The 23,735-nt window shown below is 47.5% G+C and overlaps 1 protein-coding gene across 1 annotated transcript in view; it reads right to left on the bottom strand.

Moving 5' to 3' along the window:
- The window catches only part of LOC119176016 (kelch-like protein 20), a 204,858-nt gene that overhangs the window by 42,059 nt on the left and 139,064 nt on the right, over nt 1-23,735 (bottom strand). The window contains exon 3 of the mRNA XM_037427119.2: nt 13,267-13,423. Coding sequence (XP_037283016.1) covers nt 13,267-13,423 — 157 coding nt within the window. The remainder of the gene's footprint in view (nt 1-13,266; nt 13,424-23,735) is intronic.

Below are 23,735 nucleotides of genomic sequence, written 5' to 3' on the forward strand. Positions count from 1 at the left end.
TTTTCAATGTGTTACAGTGAGGGCATAGAGAAATTTTTTACTGACTCCCTCGTTGTCCCGAGCTCTACAGTTTGCTTGTTTAGCTTGATTATAATGTTATCTCGATTCCAAATGAAATTACGTATGAAAGAGTTACTGGACACTTGTCCCGATTGGTATGCACATTGTTTCCTTGAGCTTAAGTTATTAAGATAAGATGTTTGCTTTGTAAAATCTGAGGCCTGGCGATGAGAGTGGCGTGCACGCGGTGCTTGTCGCATTGTGTGTGGCTGACAAAGGTCGTTTCTTGGAGCTTGTCACCCACTTTTCACCGAAGCGGGGCGCAGAGGCCAGCTCTTGGAGCATTCCAGTTTGACCAGGCCCTTCGAGAAAGCAAGAGCCTTGCCGGAACGTCGCCGACATCGACCCGGCCGAGCTGCATGGAACAACTCGACCTCCCGATGTATCATCTGGCGGCGGGGGTGCTGTTGTGCCTCGCCCAAGTTCCACGTGGTCTTCGCGGCCTGCTGGCACCTGGCAGCTGTTGATGAGTCAACCCTGCACCGGGACGGCGACGGACGCGGACAATCGGGAAAAACCACGTCGCCGGCTCCTCTTGACACAAAAGTCGTTGGCCAAGCTTTTGTCAGCCGCCGAGAGCAACACTCCGAAGCAGCGTCGACCCAGCAGCTGTACGGGGTATTCTGCCTTGCTTGAGTCAACCTGGCTGCATCAGGGAGCGACTTTGCACATGGGATTCCACGTCATCTCACTGTGGTGCCACGCTGGCGCGTGGGGTCTCCCTCACCAAACAGCGAACTGGGCATGCCTTGCCCCTTTCCTAGGTTCAGAGGGAGGCGGTGTTTGGCTTTCCCTCTTCGGGGCCGGAGAGGAAGACGACGATCTCATTGGAGTATCCTGCGCATAAATTATCTTTGCAAGGGATCTTGGGAAGGCGGACGATGTATAAAAAACGCTAGCGCAGAGGCGCTCGTGGGTGATTCTCTTTTCATGTTGTACCACGCTACCATGTAAATACTGTATATAAACATTTTTTTCTCCTTCTCCGGCTTCTCTACTCGTCCTCTCCGGGGACTCGGATGGCCCGAGTCCGCACCACGCTACACAAAGGCGCAACAGAAGTATAAGAAGGGTTCCGCGAACGCCAATGTTGACACTATAAGCAGAGCTTTTTAGCTTTTCTTTTGCTTTTGCTTTCTTTTGTGTTCAGTTGAGGGGCGTTTTTCCGTAATGGTTTTAAGTGGTCTTTTGAGTAATCGAAGTTTTTGCCTATGAGCAAGAGTATTAGTGTGGTTGCCATTTAAGAAAAAAAAAGGCGTAGGTGCATTGTGGCACATTTGAAAGACCAGCCTGGTTGCCGAAAACTCATTACCGGCGCTTGCTGGTTCTAGCGGTTGGTCTTTGTGGTTTCAATGGTGTTGGAAGACTTCGGTTACTGTGATCTCTCCCGTCGAGCAGCTGATACTACCCGACGTCCGAGATCTTCCCGTCGGCGGAGGAGCTGTAGCGATCAAGCTATGCCTTGACCCAGCGGGTCATTCGCCACGCCGGATTAGTGCCAAAAGAATAGTCTCGCCAGGGCTGGACGGAGGAAGCAACAGGGGCCGACTACACGAGACGGCGCCCACTGATTGACAGCGGCGCCAACTGTGTGGAATGTTGCCAAAGAGGGTTATGGAGCCGCCGCTCTATCTCCTGCCTGGGCCACGCATCGTTAGCGCGTTAACCAGCAGACGACGACGGCGCTGGTCAAAGGGCTCTCCCCAGAGGATTCCACGAACCTGGCACCTCTCGAAAGGGCGCGCTAAGATCTTCCCGTGGGAACACAGCGCGAGGCCGGCACCAACGAGGTCGAGGCGCCCGTGCGTCTTCCGCTCTCCCCCTCCCTGTTCTACGGCAGCGCTGCGACTAGTGGCAAGGGTGTGTGTGTATATGCAAGCCAGTGCTGTGCCTCTATGAACATACATGACGGGCGGTACTTCACTGAGAGGAACTTCCACATCACCATTGGTCCGCATTGTTTTGTGTAGTGATCCCCAACCTAGGGACCTAGGGAACGGGGGTCAACAAAAAGGGCGTGCAGCGCCTCGCTCAACTCTCTTCTCTTCTGTCTTCATCTCGACAACTCACTGTAAAGATGTAAATAAATCCGTTAAGTTTGCTCAAAGCTCTCCCCTAGTCCTTGGCTCGACGGAGCGACGGCGACCGGCCCCGCTACCTGCAGACTGCGGCCACCACGACGCGCAACACCACCACTGATGATCTTACCACCAATGAGCCTCTTACTACCATTGTGCCCCTATCGTCTGATGAGCGTCTTGATGTGTGTTTCACAATGCATGACTTTGATGCTGAAATTTCTACCTCCCGACACTCATTGACGCTAGGACCTGGCAAAATGACATATGCTGCATTCCACCATCTTGGTACAGAAGCACGACATATCCTGTTTTCTCACTATACCACCTCAGGAAAAGTCCCAGATAATTGGGGATGCAGTCGAATTATTGCGTTGCTTAAACCATGGAAATGTCCTCATGCACTTTTCTCCTTCAGACCAATCAACTTAGCTATTTGTGTCGGGAAAGTAAAGCAAAGATAGGTACTGTCAAGATTATAGTGGGTACTAGAGAGCAATAACTGCTTTATTGCATTTATGAACGGCTTCAGAAGTGGCCGATCTGCCATTGACGGCGTGGTCGACTTGATCATGAGCGTTTAAGAGGAAAGAAGCCGATGCAGACTAATGGCGGCCATCTTCCTATACATTAAGGGGGTGCGGTAAAGTAACCCCCCCAAAGAAATTCAATTTAGAATTTTGACACCAAAAATTCACTGTTCTCCGAGGAACAAACCTCTGGATGCCCGCCGTCGAGCGGCCAATACAAGCGGTTCAAATGCCGCGACGGACGGACGGACGGACGGACGGACAGACGGATGTATGGATGGATGGGTGGATGGATGAGTGGATGGATGGATGGATGGATGGATGGATATGGCTGTACCCTTTAGATCGGGCGGTGGCTAGCGCCACCAAGTCGTAATACTAGTACTAGTATGCACATGTAAATTTTCGTTTTTCTCAAATTATTTCTTCACAATTTTTTCAAATTCAATGCACCTTTTCCCAAAAAGCATTGAATCAATTGCGATGAAATTTTGTTTGCGTGGGCAACAAGTTAGAAACAATCTGAACCAGAAAAATGGTTCATTTCATAAGTGACGTCGTAAAAAATTACACAACAATACGCACACTCTGCGGCTTTGTGCATGTGATAACTTTATCTTTTTCACAAAAATTTCAAAAATGTAATATTTTTTAATTTAAGACGTAACCTGTGAGTCCTTACAAAAACACGACTGAATATCATTACATTCTTTTAGGTGGTTGCAAAGAAAAGGTACATTGAATGAGTAAACCCACTTCAAACTTTGGAAGTGGACCATATATAGGATAGGCAACGTAGGCATAAAAAAGGGTGTCACTTGATAGCCAGTGGCATTTTTTGTGAGCACGTAAAGTTTTATGGGAGAACTTGCAGCCATTGCTAACATATTACGCTAAAACTGGCATATACCATTTACACTATACATAAATGTTCTGCATTATTCAATCCTTGACGCACTTGAAGATTTATACATCGGTGGACGACTGTATGCATGAATCATTAGTTACCTTAGTGACTGCACCATTTATATGACGACAAGCGAAGGAGACATGATCGATATATAGTTCACCGCGCTGTGCCCCAAGGGAGAGCTCTCAGCTCGATTCTATTAGTGTTACTGTATACGCTACCCTTAGGTAGCATATACAGTAACTCTAGATTATATTCAACGTTACAATGATCGGCCTAGCGGCAGAACTTTACAGCACGGTGAAGATCAGTGCATACGCTCATGACATATGCATATGGGCATCCTCAAACACTCGTCCGCAATTAATAATAATATCTGTAGTTTAACGTCCCAAAATCACCGCATGATTACGAGAGACGCCGTAGCGGAGGGCTGCGGAAATTCGAACCACTTGGAGTTCTTTAACGTGCACCCAAATCTGAGCACACGGGCCTACAGCATTTTCGCCTACATCGAAAATGCAGCCGCCACAGCCGGAATTCGATCCCGCGACGTGCGGGTCAGCAGCCGAGTGCCTTAGCCACAAGGCCACCCTGGCGGGGCTTCGTCTGCAGTTGCGTGCTTGACTACAGCGTGCAGTGACGATCACAGCCAAATATCGACGATTCCAGAGGCTCACTCTTCCAATCGACAAACGCGCAGTGCTTGTGTACTCGCGCAAAAATATGTCACAATACCCATGGAATTCATGGAAGAACGATACCTGCTGTAACGCGCCACAAGTTTCTCGGGGGTTATCATAGACTGGGATCTATTGTGGTCGAGACACGTCGCAGGATCTAAATCAGACTTGAAGAGCTTTGTTGTCGTTCTTCGCAATTTAACAGAAGCAAGATGGGACGCATTAGAATCATCGCTACTTCAATTATACAATACTCTATAAGTGGGATGCATACGATACATCATGCCGGTGCTCTCCAATATGAAACCTAGCTGTGGGAAGACGTTAGAGGGTGTTCAAGCGCAAGGATTGCGAAAATTATTGAGTCTACCGTGCTGCACATCAACAAATGGAACCATCGCGGAGGCTCGCGCTTGTCCCATCGGTGTGTACATGTTCTGCGAGCCACTTAGGGTACATCTTCGATTATTGATCCGACACAGGAGCACCCACTATCGGCACTTCCCGCCACCCAACTAAACTGCAGTTTTTTTTTCAAGAGCGGTATCACAGCATGAGAATATTCTACCATCAAGGTTTTCTCTCCCGAGTGTTCCTGGAATGCCTCCATGGGTACTGCCTAAACCACCTGTGTCTTTCGATTCCTGGAATTACGAAGAAATCTCTCTATTCTTCTATTCGGCAAAGACACCTGACACTACATCACATTTATACAACGTACGGCGATTCGCTGCACGGGTACACTGATGGGTCTACTACACACTTTTGCCGCAGCCTCTGTCATCCCTGAAATGAATATCACTGGACAATTGAAGGTAAACCAAAAAAACCACACCAACAGCATGCTGCAGAGCTTGTTGCGATCCGGAAGGCAATAAAATTTATTTCTGAAAAGCAATCTCGAGCCTGGCCGATTTTTCGCGATGCCAAACCAGCTTTGCAAACCATTATTTGCATCATGAGGCAAGGTCCGTATTACATCTTTGCTATAGAAATTGCAAAGCTTCTTCACATTGCTTCAACAAATGGCCGTCTTATCACCTTCCAGTGGATACTAGCGCACTACGGTGTGATGGAAAACGAAGAGGCAGACGCTGAAGCTAAAATTGCCATAAACAGTGCCCCTGAAGTATGCATTGCATTTTCACGAGCCGACACGATCGTCCTGCTTCACGTGCTTGAGCAATGGACCAAACGGCGACACCAGCGATTATGCAAATGGGACATGGGAATGAGCTTCTCCATGTCCCCTAAACTGAAGTGACAGACCGCAAGTAAGATCGACCGATTCCACTTAGTGTGGCGTACATATTACGTCACGCACATATCATCAGCCGCAGTGACACCGGCCCCATTGTGAACGCTGTGATGTGCCAGAAACACTTGAGCACATTTTCCTGATTGGCTAGCATATGCACGTGAACGACTAACTCTGATTTATTCTCCTGAATGATTTCGTAGAAGGTCATTACCTGATGAGACGGTGTTGGACCTTTTGCCAGACACCAATAGTGCAACTGTGGTCAAAAGAGCGGCTATAGCCTTCCTAAAAACAACTGGATTATATGAGCAGCGATAACACTTTCTCAACTGGAAAGGAATTTATATACTCACCTCTCTATCTCACCATCGTGATTCATTACTCTTTTTCCTCCCCTTTCCCTCCCGCAGAGTAGAGTAGCAGGCTAGAGCATGCTATCGCTCAGGCCGACCTTCCTGCATTTTTGTAAATAAACCTCTTCATCTCTATTTTTTGTTGAATTTTAAATTAAAATTTTATTGAAATTATGCTTTACGCGAACATACCAAATCCAAATTTTTCTCTATAATAACAAATAAACTAATTTTGTTGTGATATAAAATAAGCTTTGGCATGTGCAAGGAACCAAAATAACTGAGATCAGATTCATAATAAACATAATTAATAAATATCGAAACAATTATGTACTAATACTGCGGGCACCTTCGCATAACCGGTAGCCATATTAATTCTTGCGGTACGATATTTTTTTCATTGCACACCCGCTAATGTGGTGAAGAAGTCTGACGAGTTTCAAAGAAAGCTCTTTATTCGCAAGAAAAAATCATAAGCTATGATTGTTCGCGTACGGAAAATACGAAAAACTTAGGTTCTGAGAAAATCAACAAATAAGACTTGAAACAGGTGCAGCGCTTACACAAGATGATGGGAGCGCTGAAATTCACGATGTTGATTCAAGACATTATCGTACATTACAGTGCTCCTCGTCAACTTGACCGTAGTCGCTACTTTTTATCTAAGGTAATCCACAACCTATATTTCGATCTTGTGCAACCAAGCACAAGCTTACGACGGCCTATCATTATAGCCGGCCCAAACGAACGGCCTCACAGAACGTTTGCCTCACAGAACGTTTGAATCGTACTATCACGAACATGCTCGCCATGTACGTACGTCTTGAGTGATCATTATAGCCAGTACCATTGCGGATCCTACACTTGTGTGCCCTTGCTTGACTGAGAGCCTTTGATTTTTTTTCTAGCTTGCTTGGCAGCATGAGTGCCGTGACGGGATGCTTTCACCATGTGGTGTCGATCACTTGTCAGGTAAGCTCTTCTTGCAGTGTAGAGGCCAGGCTCGATGCCAACTTGCTTCAAAATAACAAATGTACTTTTGTTGTCATTATTACGCTGGCACATAGCGTCATACAAAGCAAATTTGATTATTGACAGACCCAGATACTTATCATTGAGTGTACACCACACACGTACGACGTTGGGCGAAGAACACACGGTGCAAAGTTTATCACTTTTACGATTAAAAACGATGTGTTTGGTAAAGCTATCTAAGCACTATCATACCTTCGCACTAGATGATCGTTAAATAATAAAAAATACTACATTCTAAGTTATTCTTATAATGTAGACAAAAATGGCACTTTCAGCTTCGGTTTCACAGATGATCGAAAGCATAACGTTTCTGCTTGTCTCACTTGAACGAAACTCTGTAGACTGAAACTTTATGCAGCAGAATGAGGGCCGGTAAATAGTACATTAAACATGACCCGAAATAACAACAAGTCATTCTGAAAAAAAAAAAAGACTCATGTTTTCTCGCTCTAAGAGGGCGAGAATCGCCAGCGCAGCCAACCCCTGCGAAGAAGCTTGCCCTTGATAACCCGACGTCCACGGAGGATAAGTGAGACTGCTCAAAAGTAGTCTTGGTAAACATTCCGGGCGGGTGAGCCTTCGTGCTGTTCTGCGGCCTGCATGATCACTGGCTTGTCTAAAATAGCCGCTTTGCGAAAACCTACGAGCACTTGAGTATTTTTTGTAGTCGACGTACTTAGGAGACTGTCCGACGGAGACGTGTGTTCGGAGTGCTGTAAGAAAGACAGCATATATACTCGAAAAAAAAATGACCCGAGCAATCATACCCGAGAGAAAACTTTTTATCAAGCGAAAGAGCGAGCACCACATGACTGCGCACTGTATTGAAGCAGACGTATATAGTGGGAAGCAGATGAGCGAAAGGAATATGACCCGACATATTCTTCGATGCAGAGGCATATAAGCGAAACGTTACGTTTCACGCTATCAACTCAGAAAAGAACTCGTGACTGGAGGTGTACTGCAGGTTTCTTTGGCGGTCCTACGTTTGACTGAATGAACCGTGTACTACTTCGAACGGCCCGTACTAACGGATTGATCTACGACTCTTTGATTTGTCGCGTGTTTGTACAGTGCTACCGCCAATGGCAGGAAATGTTTTAAGAAACGTACAATGGAAGGCTTTCCATTTGGCCCCTCTAACATTGTTCCCAGCCACCAACCAGCACGGTCGTTTATATTGAAAATGGGGGAGGGGAGAGGGGGTAAATAGTGCATCATTGTAAATGAGCCGTAGCCCTCGACTAGACATAATCAGATATCGAATACCAGTTTGCAGGTGGAGTTTGCTGATCATAGACCACCTCAGTGGCTTCGCGGCTATGACGCTGAAAGCTAAGCGAAAGTGCACAGGTTTTATTACTAGGCGCTGCGGCTGATGGGCGAAATGCAGAAAGCACTGGTTTATACATATATTGACACGCGCAATATATAAACACAGGTGTCTGTGACAACGGCGAACCTTAATTCGTACTGCACTCTTGGCATGCAAAACCTTGTGATTCTTGTTCCCCCTACTCCCACATTATGGCTTGATCCCTCACATTCTCTACTTTCCTGTTATCAAAAATGTCGCTCCCCCCCCCCCCCCCAGAGGAGCTTGAGCAGTCACCACGATACAAAACAAAGGCTAGACGCGTTACTTGTAGAAAGCGCATGAAAATTGTCTTCACAGCATATCGTTTCCTGCAATATATACTAGGGGAAATCGTGGCACTTCGATCGCTAAACCACCACAAAAATTGTAGTGCACGGGTCTGCCTTTTGTTCTCGCGACTTCGAACGCACTCGTTGCGTTGTTTATTTTAAATTCGAAGCATTTCTTAGCGAACTTCGGCGAGTTTACCGTATATATATATATATATATATCTTATATTTTGTGTGTGTGTGTGTATGTGTCCGCTTATGACTTTTACCTATCCTGGCCGTTTTGAGAATGGCATCTATACCAAATTGGTATCCTGTGACATGACTGTATGACGAGCATAACTTAGTCATAACATGAAAATGATCACATATATGTCATGAATGTCATGATTTACATTTCACGGTCTTGCTGCTTTTGCGGTGGTTTCATTCACATGACATATTGCAAAACTGGTATGGTACGACAGGACTGCATGGCGATCAGAAGTGACAGGCCCTGAGGTGGAAATCATGACATGCATGTCATGTAAGTCATTACTGCACGCCACGCTCATGATGCATTGCGCTCATGATGCATTTTCGCTAGCTTCACATATACCAAATTTAGTACAACGTGACAAGAACGGACGACGAAGGTAAATGACCCATCCACACATGATAATCATAATATGCATGTCATGTAACAACATGTCGACATGCCACACTCATGATGCACTCACGGCTGTTTTGCTAACTTCAAATATACCGAAATTGGTGATACATGACGTGAATGGATGACGAAGGTATGTGACTGGTGCGAACTTCATAATAATGACATCCGTGTCATGAAAGAACATGACTATACATGCCATGCTCATGATGCGCTCGCGGCCGTGTCGCTAGCTTCACATATACCAAATTTGGCGTTACGTGACGCGAACAGACGACGAAATATATGAAAAATCCAAACACAATCATTACATGCGTGTCATGTACATCACTACATGCTACGCTCATAGTACGCTCGTGGTCATTTCGCTAGCTTCACATATACCAAATCTGGCGTTACTTGAGTGAATAGATGACAAAGGTATATGACTGGTGAGCGCATGATAATCATGATATGCGTGTCACGTAAGAACATACCTACATAGCACGCTCATAGCATGCTCGAGGCTGTTTCACTAGCTTCACATACACCAAACTTAGTATTACGTGACGTGAATGGACGACTGAGCACAAATACCAAGCGCAAACATGGTAATCATGACATGCAAGTCATGTACGGCATAATATACGTCGGCCTCGTAATCTTGTACTGGTTTTAATGTGGTATTTGAACATTCCTCATTCGTGCTTCGCATATCATCAATTCCCTACGTAACTGGGATCTAGCAATTTTTGTATAGAATAAAAGAACGATTCGTTGTGAACCTCTTGAACTGATTTAAACCAGTCCGCTTAAAAAGTACGAGGTGGTTAAGTGAGACAGCGCAACTTCTACCACCATGTCTTGCGACAAAATGGCTGCAGGCCACAAGGAGCTACACGAATCCGAGAAGACGAAGCTTACACGAATGCATCAATTACATCATGCAAGTTGAAGTGCCATGTGTTGCTGCTCCCATAGACACTGCATTCGAAGACCACCCAACTTGACTGTGAAGCGAGGCCTATAGAGGTGAGGCTTCCGCACATACAGCCGTATAGCTCCGCAAGCTGTACGGCAGCTTGGGGCTGATTTAGGCTTTGCTCGCTCGCACCGTAAAGGAAATTGAACACACACACACACACACACACACACACACACACACACACACACACACACACACACACACACACACACAAACACACACACACACACACACACACACACACACACACACACACACACACACACACACACACACACACGGCTCCGCCGCGGTGGTCTAGTGACTAAGCTACTCGGCTGCTCACCCGCAGGTCGCGGGTTCGAATCCCGGCTGCGGCGGCTGCATTTCCGATGGAGGCGGAAATGTTGTAGGCCCGTGTGCTCAGATTTGGGTGCACGTTAAAGAACCCCAGGTGGTCGAAATTTCCGGAGCCCTCCACTACGGCGTCTCTCATAATTATATGGTGGTTTTGGGACGTTAAACCCCACATATCAATCAAATCACACACACGCACACACACGCACGCACGCACAACACAGATACACACACACGAACACACAAAAACTGTCAATGGGAGGAACATTGTTCAGTGGACACTTTAGTGTCATATTGCGAGTATATTTTTTTGGAGAACTAAACAACGCGTTTACTGGCGCACACTGACCCGTAAGGTCAGGCACACCATGTTTTTTTCCCTTAAAAACAGGCATGATGAAAGTAATCCTGCCTGGGAAATTAAAATAAAGGGAAGGCATTAATTTAATCAGCACATTAAATATTTCGCCTGAGATTTTCACCGAATGTTTCAGTCTTTTAATAAATAAAGCAGTATTTATTTCGGCAAGGCAAATGAGAAAAAAAAATATCAGCCAATTTAAGTGCTATTTTTTCGGCACGGTAGCAGGAATTAGTTTCGGTACTGTAGCTTCCACAGCACTGTAAAGGTGTCGCCGAGTGTAGTGCCAGAGTTTCCTGCAGTGTACTACTATGAAGCTCTGTGCTTCATTAGTCACAAACAACTAGATAAACGATGGAATTCCAATAAAGCTGACTTTAACAAGAAGGAAATCGCCTCGCCTCAGGGCAACTTCCACTAGACGATGCAAACAAATTTCGCCACATACCGTTCCCGCACGATTCCTTCATGGGCGCGCAAGGGGAGGGGGGAAGGGAGGAGGCTGTGAGAGTGGCACAAAAACAAAAGATACAGTGACGCGATACAACTGCGCTTACGGGCAACGCTCCGAAAAGCTCAACACACGATGCCCGGCTTTAGAATTGAGGCCAATGATTTCATTAGATTTCAAATGTCATTATTGGTCCGAACAGCAACTCCGCTCGGACCAGTAAGAAGCAATGGATTGATTTGATATGTGGGGTTTAACGTCCCAAAACCAAAGAAGCAATGGATGATAAGAAGCAATGAAATAGGTAGCACAATAAAATGAACTGTAACTGTAAATTAAAATATTAATGAATTAGCTACTTAATTACTCTAGTGATAATAATTCAAGGAAACTTATTTTTATATTATGCTGATCCCAGTTTTGTGTCCCAATACAAGCGAAAAAAAGAAGCGCCATGGCCTTGCACTTATTTTGGAGCTTGCGTTATCATTACGAGGATAAGCGATTAAACCAATGAGTAACAATGATTTACGGCAAAGTTGAGGCATTCGATGTACAATGGTGATGTCTACTGAAAGCATTTGTAACACATTCATTAGAACATGCTTATTTAAACATTATTGTCTCTTTTACTGACTGGGAACAAACAGGTGTCATGACCAAGAAAGACGCTGGGGCTCGGGCGCATGGGCAGCTAAGAGAAGGTAGAGGAAGACAAGGTAGAGAATAGAAACAAGGTAGAGAATAGAACAGCTGGCCCAGGATCGGGTGCTGTCTCTGTCGTTTATTTCTTACAATGGCGCAGTCCGACAAGTGAACCCTCTGCAGGAAGCCACCAGTACGTGTCTTCGTGGTTCGTCGGCAGCGTGGGCTTCTCCATCGAGGAACACCGTTCATGCTTCCTTGGCGATGGGGTCCCACCCGCCACTGCAGCCACCCTTCAGACGGCCAGTGGACGGCATCCAGGCCTCCCCTGTGGTTCTAGGGCATGACCTGATGTAAACCCTGCCACCGTTTCACGGCAGGGATCCGTACCGGCTCCTGTCCTTTGGGAATGCCGCTCACGCTTCCCATTGCCTATATTCCCGCTGCAGTACTCTTCCAACATACGAGACTCCACGGAACACCATCCAGGCTTCTCTGCTCGTCAATCTCGCCACCCTGAGTGCTGCAACCGCTACTTACTCGAAGACCACGATCATCCACTCTTCGGGCTACACACCTGACAGCGCCACAGACCTGCGGCGTACCATTGCGCTACTACGCGTCGAGACTAACGATCTGACAGCGTTGATCTCCGAGCGAGCTCCTACAATCTTGCCAGCATTGCGTGCCAATAACGCAGTGTTGGATGTAGCTGCCTCGCACGACCTTGAGGCAAACCCACCGAAGCAACGCAGGGAGCTTCGGTCTTGTCTCATCAAGCTCCCACACCAGCTCGGCTGCTTCGCGTCGGTGATCTCTGGGCCGCCACCTGCCGCCCCACCATCACCGGCCGTCTATACATACATACGTATGTACATACATACATACATACATACATACATACATACATACATACATACATACATACATACATACATACATACATACATACATACATACATACATATGAGTCGTCTTCTAGGCCACCCTAAATAATATGAACCATAGAATTGAATATAAAATTGAGGTGAGAACAGGCCTACAATAACTGTCCGTGCGCTCTTAAGGAATTTCTTCTCGCTTACACGGGAATCAAGACATCATGAGGCTAAGTTCTACGCAAAAGTAGTTTTCCTGCGTTGGTACGAAAGTCCACGTCTCGCATTAGCCACAGTTGCTAGAATACATAAAGTGCATAATTCCCCTGCAAAAGCAATTTTTCACCAATGCCTCTTTCATTCGGCTCTGGTGCCCAAAAATTACCGCTATAGTGTTAGGTAAGCCGAGATAAGAATGATCTCACCTTGCCCATATAGACGTAGAGAAGCACATTTTGGAAGACGTCAGGCTTGGCATGCGGCAGCCGAATGGGCGTAGGGCTGCCCGGAGGAGCTGGCGTAACTGTGGAGCCTGGTACTTTGCAGACCTCGCCTCTTTTCACATTCTGGAAGTTGCTGCACCTGCAACGGGACAGGTCACAGAGAGTCAAGGAACAGGAAGCCAAGTGGCTGCAATATGGCGGTTGACAAATGGCGTCACCTCAGCTAGATTTTTTGCCAAGGTGACGCCCGGCTAAAGTTGATTCCAGGAGATGTCGCACAAGCAACAATGCTCGTGCATCGAGTTCATGAGTGGGGAATACCTTGAATGCTTTGTAAATGCACACGTGCACGGGATTTTGTGCGTGCTTCCAGAAAACTATATGAAAACGAATTGACCACCACGTTTAAATTTATATTTTAGCGATTGCTGTTCACTCTTAGGTTAGCGCTGCATGTTTAAGTGAGTCGTTTAGATTCAAGAGTAAGATCGAATAGCTGACTGTGTGCACCAGGGAAAGAGAAAATCATTTGTGTAGCCGGAAAAAAGGGGGAAGGGAGTATATAATGTTTAATTACCTTCTCACCTTGAAATTTTTCAGTTTCGCATGCATGTAATGCCTTCCCCCTCTTCCCTTCAGAGCGAGAAAGAAATGAAATAATAATCAAAGAAAACTTATTTATTAGCAAATTTTGCCTACTTAACGATAAAGTAATCACGGCACAACAATTTGTTTCTTGGATAAGAGTGCCTGGACGTTAAGCTCATTTCTACACGTGCCGCAATTACTTCATCGTTAAGTGTGCGAAATTTGCTAATAGATAAGTATTCATTGACTGTTATTTCATTTCTGTGTTACTAGCTGGGGCGAGGTGGCGTGGGTGCATATATATATGAAGTGTGTTTTTCCGAAACAAATTTAGTTGCGAGTACAGCGAGTGTCGTCTGCTTATTGTTTCCTTTGTCCTTGTAAAAAGAGTCTCAGCTTTGCCGCAAAGGCGAAACAATGAACGCGATAGCATCAGATTGAAAGGTCACGCACAGAATGACAAGCAGATCAAAACGTGCGCCGCGTTTCTCACGCACAAATGGCACACGAAACGTACTCACAGGTACAAAAGAACGTGAATAAGCGTCTCAGTTGTTAGTTTGCTGTGTCTGAAAAGTGCGCCCTTTTCGCAAACGGAGACCACGCAATGATTGCAGTGACCATTGTGTACCCGGTAACTACAACAGACTCGTTCCGGTGAAAGCCAAAGGCCAGCCAAGACGTACGATTGTCCCTACCGCGAGATAAGCGCACGCGTGAGCATTTGCCCTGCCCCCTCTCCACGGCGCAAAGTACGCGTGGGAGATGGGAGCGCGCACCGCCACGTCATGACGATGTGGAAACGGGCTTATTGCGCTATCTGGCTAATAATGCTGAAAATACGATAGTTTTCCCCGAGATGCCCGTCACCAGTGGTAAGTGGTAGATATATATAGCTTGTCGTTTGAACGTTCCAGGTGGTGCTCCTTCGTAGCTGAGTGGCTAACGCCTCACACTCACATTTCAGAGGTCCCACGTACGCTTCCGCGCGCCAGAGTCTTTTTCTGGATTATTGTTTCCTTCTTGCATTTTCATATATATAGATATATATACATATACGGCGAGTGACGGCAACCCTACGATGACGACAGCACAGCTCTGGCCGACTTGATTAGCCCTACGCCATCTCCTGTTGCCGACAAGAACTCTTGCAAGTGGTGCCCCGTCCTCGGACTCCTGTGACCGTGTTTCAGCTTTCCCATCTCATGTCGTCGCTCACTGTCCTTGCGCATCTCTCTCTCTCTCTCTTTCTCTCTCCCTATCTCTACCTTTCATCCTATCCTTTTAATCCCTCCTTACCCCCATCTCTCGTGAGCTACTGTTGAGGTGTCGCACTTTGATGCAGACGGTTACGGGGCTCACTTTACTCTTCTCTTTTTCAGAATCACATAAAATGCCGAAGCCGACGGCAAAATCCAGCCGAGAGTGTTCATATAATTGCTATCACAATAAACGTGCGCTACTTTACACAAGCTCTTCGTTTCTCGGGGCAGTGCCGCTGCCTAAGATTGAGAAACACTGCACTGTGGCACTAAGGGCGCGTTCACACTTGACTTCGAAGAGAGGGAAAGTGGCGAAAGTATCCGGAAACTGGTTCGTTTCGCCACCCAAGCGGTCGTTATACCACGCCGCAGTGCCGGCGCGCAAAAATCGGTCCGAGACTGATTTTTTCGCCACGCGAAGCCGGATCCGCTTTCCGCTTCAGGACCTTGGCTGCGCTGGATTAAACAACGTGACCTAACCTTACCAACCGGCCGCAGATTCAACATGGTGGCAAAGGCGTCGGTGGTGGCTAGTTTTGGCTCAGATCTCAGACTAACCGCGCAGCACGACGAAGCTTGACGGTCTCAACGAAAACGCGTTCATCGAGAGCCTGGTTTGGATTACGATCGCCGAGAACTCTGCAATTAGACAGTGTAGCAGAAGCGAGTCGGCATGCCCCAACGTGTCTCGCGTTTGTGCACAGCCAGCTCAATACGCCACCGCCGCCACTGCCAGTGCGTTCACTCTTGTCGTTTCTGCTGGCTTATCTCCTAAAACAACGTTTATAAGAGTGCGAGCTGTTTATTTTCTTTGCGTAAATAACTAGAATTCAGTACGAACTTCAGTTCTCAGAAAGCAGGCAAAATCGAATTAATTGTCAAGGTATTGACCGCAGCGGCAGTGAGATGGGGCACAATGAATGTAAACGTCTTCGACGCGCGCGGTCGTGGTTTTCTGGCCGCTCTGCCGTTTTCGTTTTCTCGTCTATTCTCATGTGTGTACGCGCCCTAACCCCGATAGAACGCTGCTGTAGTCTCAGCCATACGATGCCTCGATTCCAGCATTCGAACGCTGTCATCAGAGTTGCTTACCAATGCCGCCTGGGCGGCGCTGGTCCAACTTGAAACAAAGCGTAGCGATGCTTACGCAATCAGCTCCGACAAGCTTCCTGTATTTATGGTTAAAAACCAGCGCAAGAATACGAGACACAAACAAAAATACACGAGGACGGGCGCCGGTGTATTTATCGTTTGTGTCTCGTGTTCTTGCACTGTTTTCAACCATCAACCCACACCAGCTTGCTTAATTCTCAGTGTTACTGAAACTTCCTGGAGCTAATTTCCCAGGCCACAAACGTAGTCTGTAATTGCGACGCGCTCTACGCATCCATTTGACTCGGTGACGATGCAGTTACGTGGTTCTTCTTTCCCGTTGTATAGGTGTGTGTTGTGTGCTTTGTTTTTCGCGTTGCCCCGGGCCAGTGGTGTAGTGTCTAAGGAACTCGGCTGCTGACCCGCAGGTCGCGGGATCAAATCCTGGCTGCGGCGGCTGCATTTCCGATGGAGGTGGAAATGTTGTAGGCCCGTGTGCTCAGATCTGGGTGCACGTTAAAGAACCCCAGGTGGTCGAAATTTCCGGAGCCCTCCACTACGGCATCTCTCGTTGTCATATGGTAGTTTTGGGACGTTAAACCCCACATATCAATCAATCATGTTCTTTCGCAGTGTGGTGCAGCTTCCAGATGCAACAAGGGTGTATCTCCGCCATCTACCGATACGAGTGCGATGGTACCGACTACGAGAACTGCTGCATTAGGGCTGGTTCACGCTAGCGGCAAGCATGCCTCACCATTTGAGGTTTGGCGCTCTCAGGCAGTCATGTGCGGTTGTTTGCTTCGCGCACATCTGCCGTTCTTTGCCATTCGAAAAAATGGGTCCGAGACTCATTTTTGTCCCGTTTGCCTGACAGTGGTTCAGCCAATCAGCGACGGAGGAGCGACGTGAATGAGCCGTGTCGTCTGCTTTCGCCTCTCCACATTGTCTGCATCTGCCGCGGTACACTTCGAGCTGCTTGCTTCTTGCTCCGCGCTTTTCACGATATTTCGTACGTGTTATTCCCAGACTACGTTCCAGCAGTAAATAGAGCATTTTCGCCTGTCCATTGTTTAAAAAAGCCCACAGCGATTCAAATGACGTCCCCAAAGCCGGCGTTTGGACAAGTGACGCCAGCTATCCAGCGTTACCAACAACAAACAAACGTGTTATGTATGCCCTTCGAGATTTGGGAAGGCTTTTTTAGGCCTAGAACCTCAATTATTTGAGTATGGTTATCAAAAACAGCGCCGAATAAATTCGAATACTGTGTTGTCGAAATTAAAGGACATGAGTCTAAAGCAAATAGAAGCATCAGTTCGGAGCTTACGAGCTATAGAGCGCACGGCGGCCGCTTGATAGATTCCAGGCGGGCGACAACTGCGTTCGGAAGGGCAGCCATGTTTGTCGGACGAGCTTTCCGTGCAATTCGAACAGCTCTCCTGCGGGCGGCACCGGCCGCCGGTCTATGGCACTGTGCCGTCAGGCCATGGTTGCCGCTAGCGTGAACCGGCCCTTAGGCACGACTGAAAGACAACGACGTCGACGGGTGAATGCCACGAAACTGAGTTCGGTGCTGCGATGAACACACCAGAGGGGAGCGGGAGACCTTCACGCATTCACCCTCAAGCTGATAACTCTGTATATCGCGTTCGAGAAGTGATCGCATCGCGACCGTACTGGCTGCCGTACAAACACCGATGCCGAACCAAAATGATCGTATCTTCACCCTAGCAACCAATTAGCAGGGCTCTTCTCGCCAGCACGACACCGCACGCCAAGTACATCTACAGGACGGTCACCGACCCGCAAATCACGCTCCTTCGCTGCAGCGGAGCGTGAGTGGAAAAACTATTGAATGAAAACTCGTTCAGTTTCGCTTGCACGGTTCGCGAACGCCTGCGATTCAAGTGTGATTTGCGCGATGCTCTGATGTGTGCAATGCCGAGTCTCCGGAAAATCAAGCCAGGTCTCGAGTCGCTGGTTGTCATAGCGGAGATTATATGCCACCAGGTAGGAACATGGCAGCATCAACATCTAAAGGTGCTGTAGCCACTAAACACCAATACACATTCTATATATCAATGTGTAATAAACAGTGCACTACCTCTGTGAAAACACGTTTAGCTTCCGTGTGTTATGCAGATTCCTATATAAGAGGGATCAAGCACATCTTTTTTGTATTTCGCGGGCATCTCTAGAAAGAAAAGAGAACACTAATAACAAAAGCTGGAAGCTGTCTAATGACGCCTTGCAAACAGATCTACAACTTTCCTTCATAGAACTTTCGGTTAGCTTCATTGCTTCAAAGGGTAGTTAATCAATAATGTCTAAGTTGACAATCAAGCGGAAAGCAAAAAATATTGAGACCCACTCCTGACGGCTGCAAGTAACATGAATTTGGTCGCATTTTGATAGAGCACATAGGCATATTTTTTAACCTTGGATAAACATAGATGGGGCACTTTGTATATAGCAGAAGCATTTGCATCCCACAGTAGGGCATGAATATCATTCTTATTCTTTATTTATTCAACTGTTCGCTTGTACGCAACGATTCCAATGTTAAAACTGACAGTCAAACGTGTCTCCTCCGATTCAAGAGTCACTGCGCGGCTTGAAACTTCACATAGCTTGGAAGTAAACCATGCCTTCTTTAGGCTCAAAAAAAGGCCAAAAAACGGAGCCAAGTCAGGCCAGATATCTTAGGCTGGGTACGGGCAAGTTTTCAAATCACCGGGCCGTGGTGGCGCACATCATCGCACGTCAACCCGGGCTAAGGCCGAAATTTTCGAAGCCAGTGCCTTCGACAACAATTATTTGATATATTATTGGTGCTGCATAATATTTATTTTTCTTTCTGCAAGCAATAACTCATTTCTAATGTATAGTTAAACCTTTTCATTTTTTTAGTATAGCTTATACGACAGAGATACGACAACGAACAAGCCGTAGGTCAACGTTCTTGTCCAAACTCTGAGTAAACTAGAAAAAGCCACCAGCGCATAATGAAGCAGGGACAGGGGAATAGCGTGGAAGAGGGGAGAAGTGGTTGGTGGGGTCGAAGACGGCAACTAGAGCTCGCAGGAGACCATTGCGTCTGAGGCGAGCCGAAACGAGCGGTAGCCACGCAGAGCACTCGTCTAAATCAATGCTCAAGTGCGTTTCCGCGTCTGCGCCTACAGGCTCGTTGATTATTAAAGGCTTTCCGGCGGGTCATTAGCCCTGTTCACCACCCCCCAATAAGCCGCCCTGATCGATCCCCAGGAGCTCGCTCGGTAGCCCACCCAAGCGGGCCAAGAATAAAAGACCGAAAGCGAAGGCACACGCGAGCGCCAGGCGACAAATTCGAGCCTTGCTAGAGGGAACCTCACGGGCCCTGGGCGTTAATGGCCTGCAGCCTGCAATTTAGAGCAGCCTGTTCTTGGGACCTTGTTTCCACCGCATCACTGTGGCGGTTCCGGGACACCCGGAATATCCGAACGACATTGCGTTGAACCATGCCGCCGACGTGTGCGACACGAACGGCACGATTGCTTCGGCCGTGCGCGACGCAACGGCAATGAACGCGAAACCGGTGCGCACAAACACTGCGGATTTCAACGACGTGTCCTCACCGCATGACATGTGTTGTCATTCCGAGAACCCCATTAGTGAAGAGCGGGCGCGTTCTTTTCTCGCTCTTTTTTTTTGTCTGTGCGCTCCGAAACAGAACAATGGCGCTGTTGAACGACTCTGAGGGACGGAGAAAGAAATTACTGAAAGGAATAATTGCCAAGTATCTCCACACGCACTCTCTCTCACTTCCGCCTTTCGCCCCATATCTTAACGTACTTCACGTTCTCTGCCAAAGCTCTTTCACACTGTCATCTTGGTATCCCATCACACGAGAAGAACATGGCTGAGGAAGGAACGGATTTGGTGGAGAAAAGTTGTCGGCAGATAAGAAATCAAGAGAAGCAACCACATTCAAAACAGTGAAAAGAAGCGAAAGGATGATGAAACAGAGTTTCCTACGTTTGTTAAACCTGCTTCGCCACATAGTAACCCAATATGTGGAACAAAACAGCTTTACGAAGATAGAAGGATATATAACTTGCAAGAACGTGCGCACGAGTAAAATAGATGGACGCATAATGCGTAACTTCTCCTCAAAGTACAAGCAGGGCCTTACTTATGAATTCTTTTTTTTTTTGGGGGGGGGGGGGGTGGGAGGTGGAGGTGGAGTGTGGGTGTAGAACAGCAAACTTTCGCGACTGGTTGTTGCTGTGAATGCGTACAAATAAATATTTTGGTATCACTCGAAAATTAAAGCACGAAAAAAAATTTGAGTGAAGGGTCACAACCCCCTCAACACACCCCCCTCCCAAGCTATGGCCCTGGTCGCGCGGCTACAGATTGTGACATCGAGTTTCGCATTATTGCATAAGGCGTGCAATAGTTCGTGCTTGCATCTGGTACACATGCGTATTCAGAAGCATATGAATGTCATGTCAATTGCCCAGATAACTCAGGTACCTACGGTGCAAGTTACTTTAGAGTTTCACTCAGAATTCTAGTTTATTCAGTCAAAATTTCATACACGTTTTGTAATTATTGGGGAAAAGGCAGCAAGCAACAAATTTGTAAGTCAGCAGCTCCGTATCACCATCCTCATCGTCATCATAATCATGTCTAGCAACAATGACAGGTTATCTTTGATTTTTCTGAAGTGCATACCGAGTTTAACACAGCAACATCAACGAATCGCATGCAAGTATTTACGCGATAGCGTTAAAGAGCTCGTGTCGCAGAAAACCCGCCGCCGGCGTCGGCCCCGTTGGTTGTGAGCGAAAAATCTTCTGTGCGTCTGTGACAGAAAAATCAAGTTACCGAGATAGCCACGGGAGGCCGCTACCTGTGCACGCGTGCGCACGCGATCACACTGAGAAAGCCACGCATTCGAAGAAAAAAAAAAAGGGTTCAAGGTCACGAGGCGCAGTAGTTTGTTTGTCTCCCACCCTTCCCTGCTTAGCTCTTAGAGCTTTCGTCGGGAAGAGAAAAGAGAAGATGCAATTGCAGCAAGTGGCAAACCTTTGTAACTCCAGTCGCACTGGACGGATTCTCAAAATTTTGCGGCGTTGAATTCGTGAGGCAATAAGCTCTTCTAGTGAATTCATTCCATGGTTACTTGAAAAAGTGTTTCAGGGCCCCTTTACGCACTTTGTCCGACAGGTGTCACGACGAAAACGAGCCCATTCGGCGATAATAGCGCACGCTGGTCCATTTTACTGTGTGCGTGTTTGTGTGCGTGCGTGTGTATGTAACAAAACATATCAATAAGTATGCACTTGGTGGTTGAAGGGTGCACTAGGGGCTGGATTTCGCTATCGCGTTCGACTCTGAAAGGCGAAGCTTAAGGGTCCCCCAATATTTTGTTACCCTGGTTGCATTTCTTGAAGTTATTGTATAGTAGATATGTACTATCAGCGTCAAATGAAACCTGAACAGCGTCAAGCCTTCACAATGGCATATATTCCGCGCCGTCCAATTATCTCGATTGACTGGCATGCGCATCCTGTCCGGCCCCTGTGCGCATATATGCGTGCCTGCCCACGGCGACAAGTGGATGGCGCGCACTACACCATCACAAAGGCTTGCCACTGTTCGGGTTTCATTTGACGCAGACAGTACACGTACTCATGATTCTAGACACAACCCACCGTTTACAATGAATGTTGAATGTATATGTCAGGTTCCCTTCTGTGCGACCTGTATGTGGCCTTCGCTCGGTGAAAACAAGCTTGGGAGCCAGAAACCCCACCCTTTTTCTCTCTCTTTCCCTTGTGCTTTCCCTTTTCTCAACCAAGCCAGCAAATATCTGCTGTGGGCGAGCCTATTCAATGCTGAATGTCGCTTCCAGTCACAGCTTGCCGGCTTCGTTCGACGTCGGCTCTTTCTGTCTTAACAAACGCCACGTGTAACCAAAGTACGTTAAAATCTTAGCAATGAGCCATGCGAAAAAGGAAGTTTAGTTTATGTCATGCGACTTTAAAGGTAAACTGCTGCAGTTTTTGTCACTACTGAAGGGTTGTGTTCGCACGCTTGATGCGTTCTTCTTTACCACAGACGACCTGCAGAGACGACGGTTGTAGCTCAGAGCCGCGCACCTGACGGCTTTCTAGACCTACGTCCGCACTTTGGTTACCTTAGGGGAAACGTTATAAAGCGTAAAATAATAAACGGCAACATAGCATGCAAACTGGATTGAATGATCAGCTGCGGCCTAATAACGACGTTGCTTAGATGCCAGCGCAAACGTAGGCAGGACCAGCGTATGTATGTCTGGATGGAAAACGGGCGTTCGCTACTGTGGGCGTCCTCGCCGCTATAACGTGTCTGTTTCATTCTGCCTTGTGTCTTTTTATGTTGCAGCCACAAGAGCGCTCAACACGCGGAATCCACGGGCTTCCTTGGCGCCTTGACTCTCAGACTCGAGAAAAGCAAATATTCTCCTGGCCAAGATTCTGTTTTGGACAATGCGCGTCGCAAGTGGAGACAAGACAAAGTAAACACACGGCTCTCTGCAAACTTGCACCTCTTTTTTTTCCCCTGAACGTGTACCCTGCGCACGCAGTATTGGAAACAAACAGGCAAACAAGAAAAGGAGAGCGAGAAGGAGAGCTCAGCCGGTAGAAAACGGTGGTGGCTGCCAAGAACGTGGACGAAGGCGGGGTGGAAGCCGCGAGCGAGACAACAGCGCCGCAGGAGACCGGCAGCCGGGAAACGCCGAGGAGGGATTCCCGAGGGACGCCGGGCCTGCGAGGTTTTTCCCCGGGTTTTCCTAATGTGTGTTTCGGCATGATAATGACCGCTCCCCGATAGCCCCGCAAGACCAACCGGCCGAGAAATCGCGCATCAAATAGTAATAAGAAAGAACCCTGGCCCGAGCACGCGCCTGCACCGAAGTGGTGGTCGTGGGAGGGCGCGCCAGGCCAGGTGCACGCACGCCGGCAGATTCAAAGGCGCGCGCGAGCAGTCAGGCGGCATGCAGGGCGCCGAGATTGCCCGCCAGAGCGAGAGCAGCGCAGGAGGCGCACGTTCGCCGTCCCCGACTCGCTTAATTTTTCAGGCGACAAAGCGCGCTCCAGGAGACGCGACAGAGTCGTCGCGACCACCGCCGTCCTCAGAAATGTTCCCTGCATGCGAGAGAGGATTTTCTTTGGGTAGAGCACGGCAAACTTTTCTAGCTCGAGCTACAGACTACAGAAACGGGGATTCGGGCTTGAGGAGATTTGAAAGATACTCAGCACGGCTTGCGTTTTAGTGCAAGGTGCGGCGATTACTGTGTTAAGACTGCAGAGTCATTGCGAAGTGCTAGCTTCTTTCCTAATTCCAAGCCGCATCTAAAAGAAAGAACAAATTGTTTTCCAGAGGGCGGAATATCCCATTCACAGCGTGCCAGAGGCGACTTGTCAGAAGAAAAAAAATTGGCCCCGTATCTGCGTGTAACCTGCAAATGTCGTCGAA

Source organism: Rhipicephalus microplus, chromosome X (genome assembly GCF_043290135.1).
Source record: "Rhipicephalus microplus isolate Deutch F79 chromosome X, USDA_Rmic, whole genome shotgun sequence".
In the NCBI taxonomy this organism is placed as follows: Eukaryota; Metazoa; Arthropoda; class Arachnida; order Ixodida; family Ixodidae; genus Rhipicephalus; species Rhipicephalus microplus.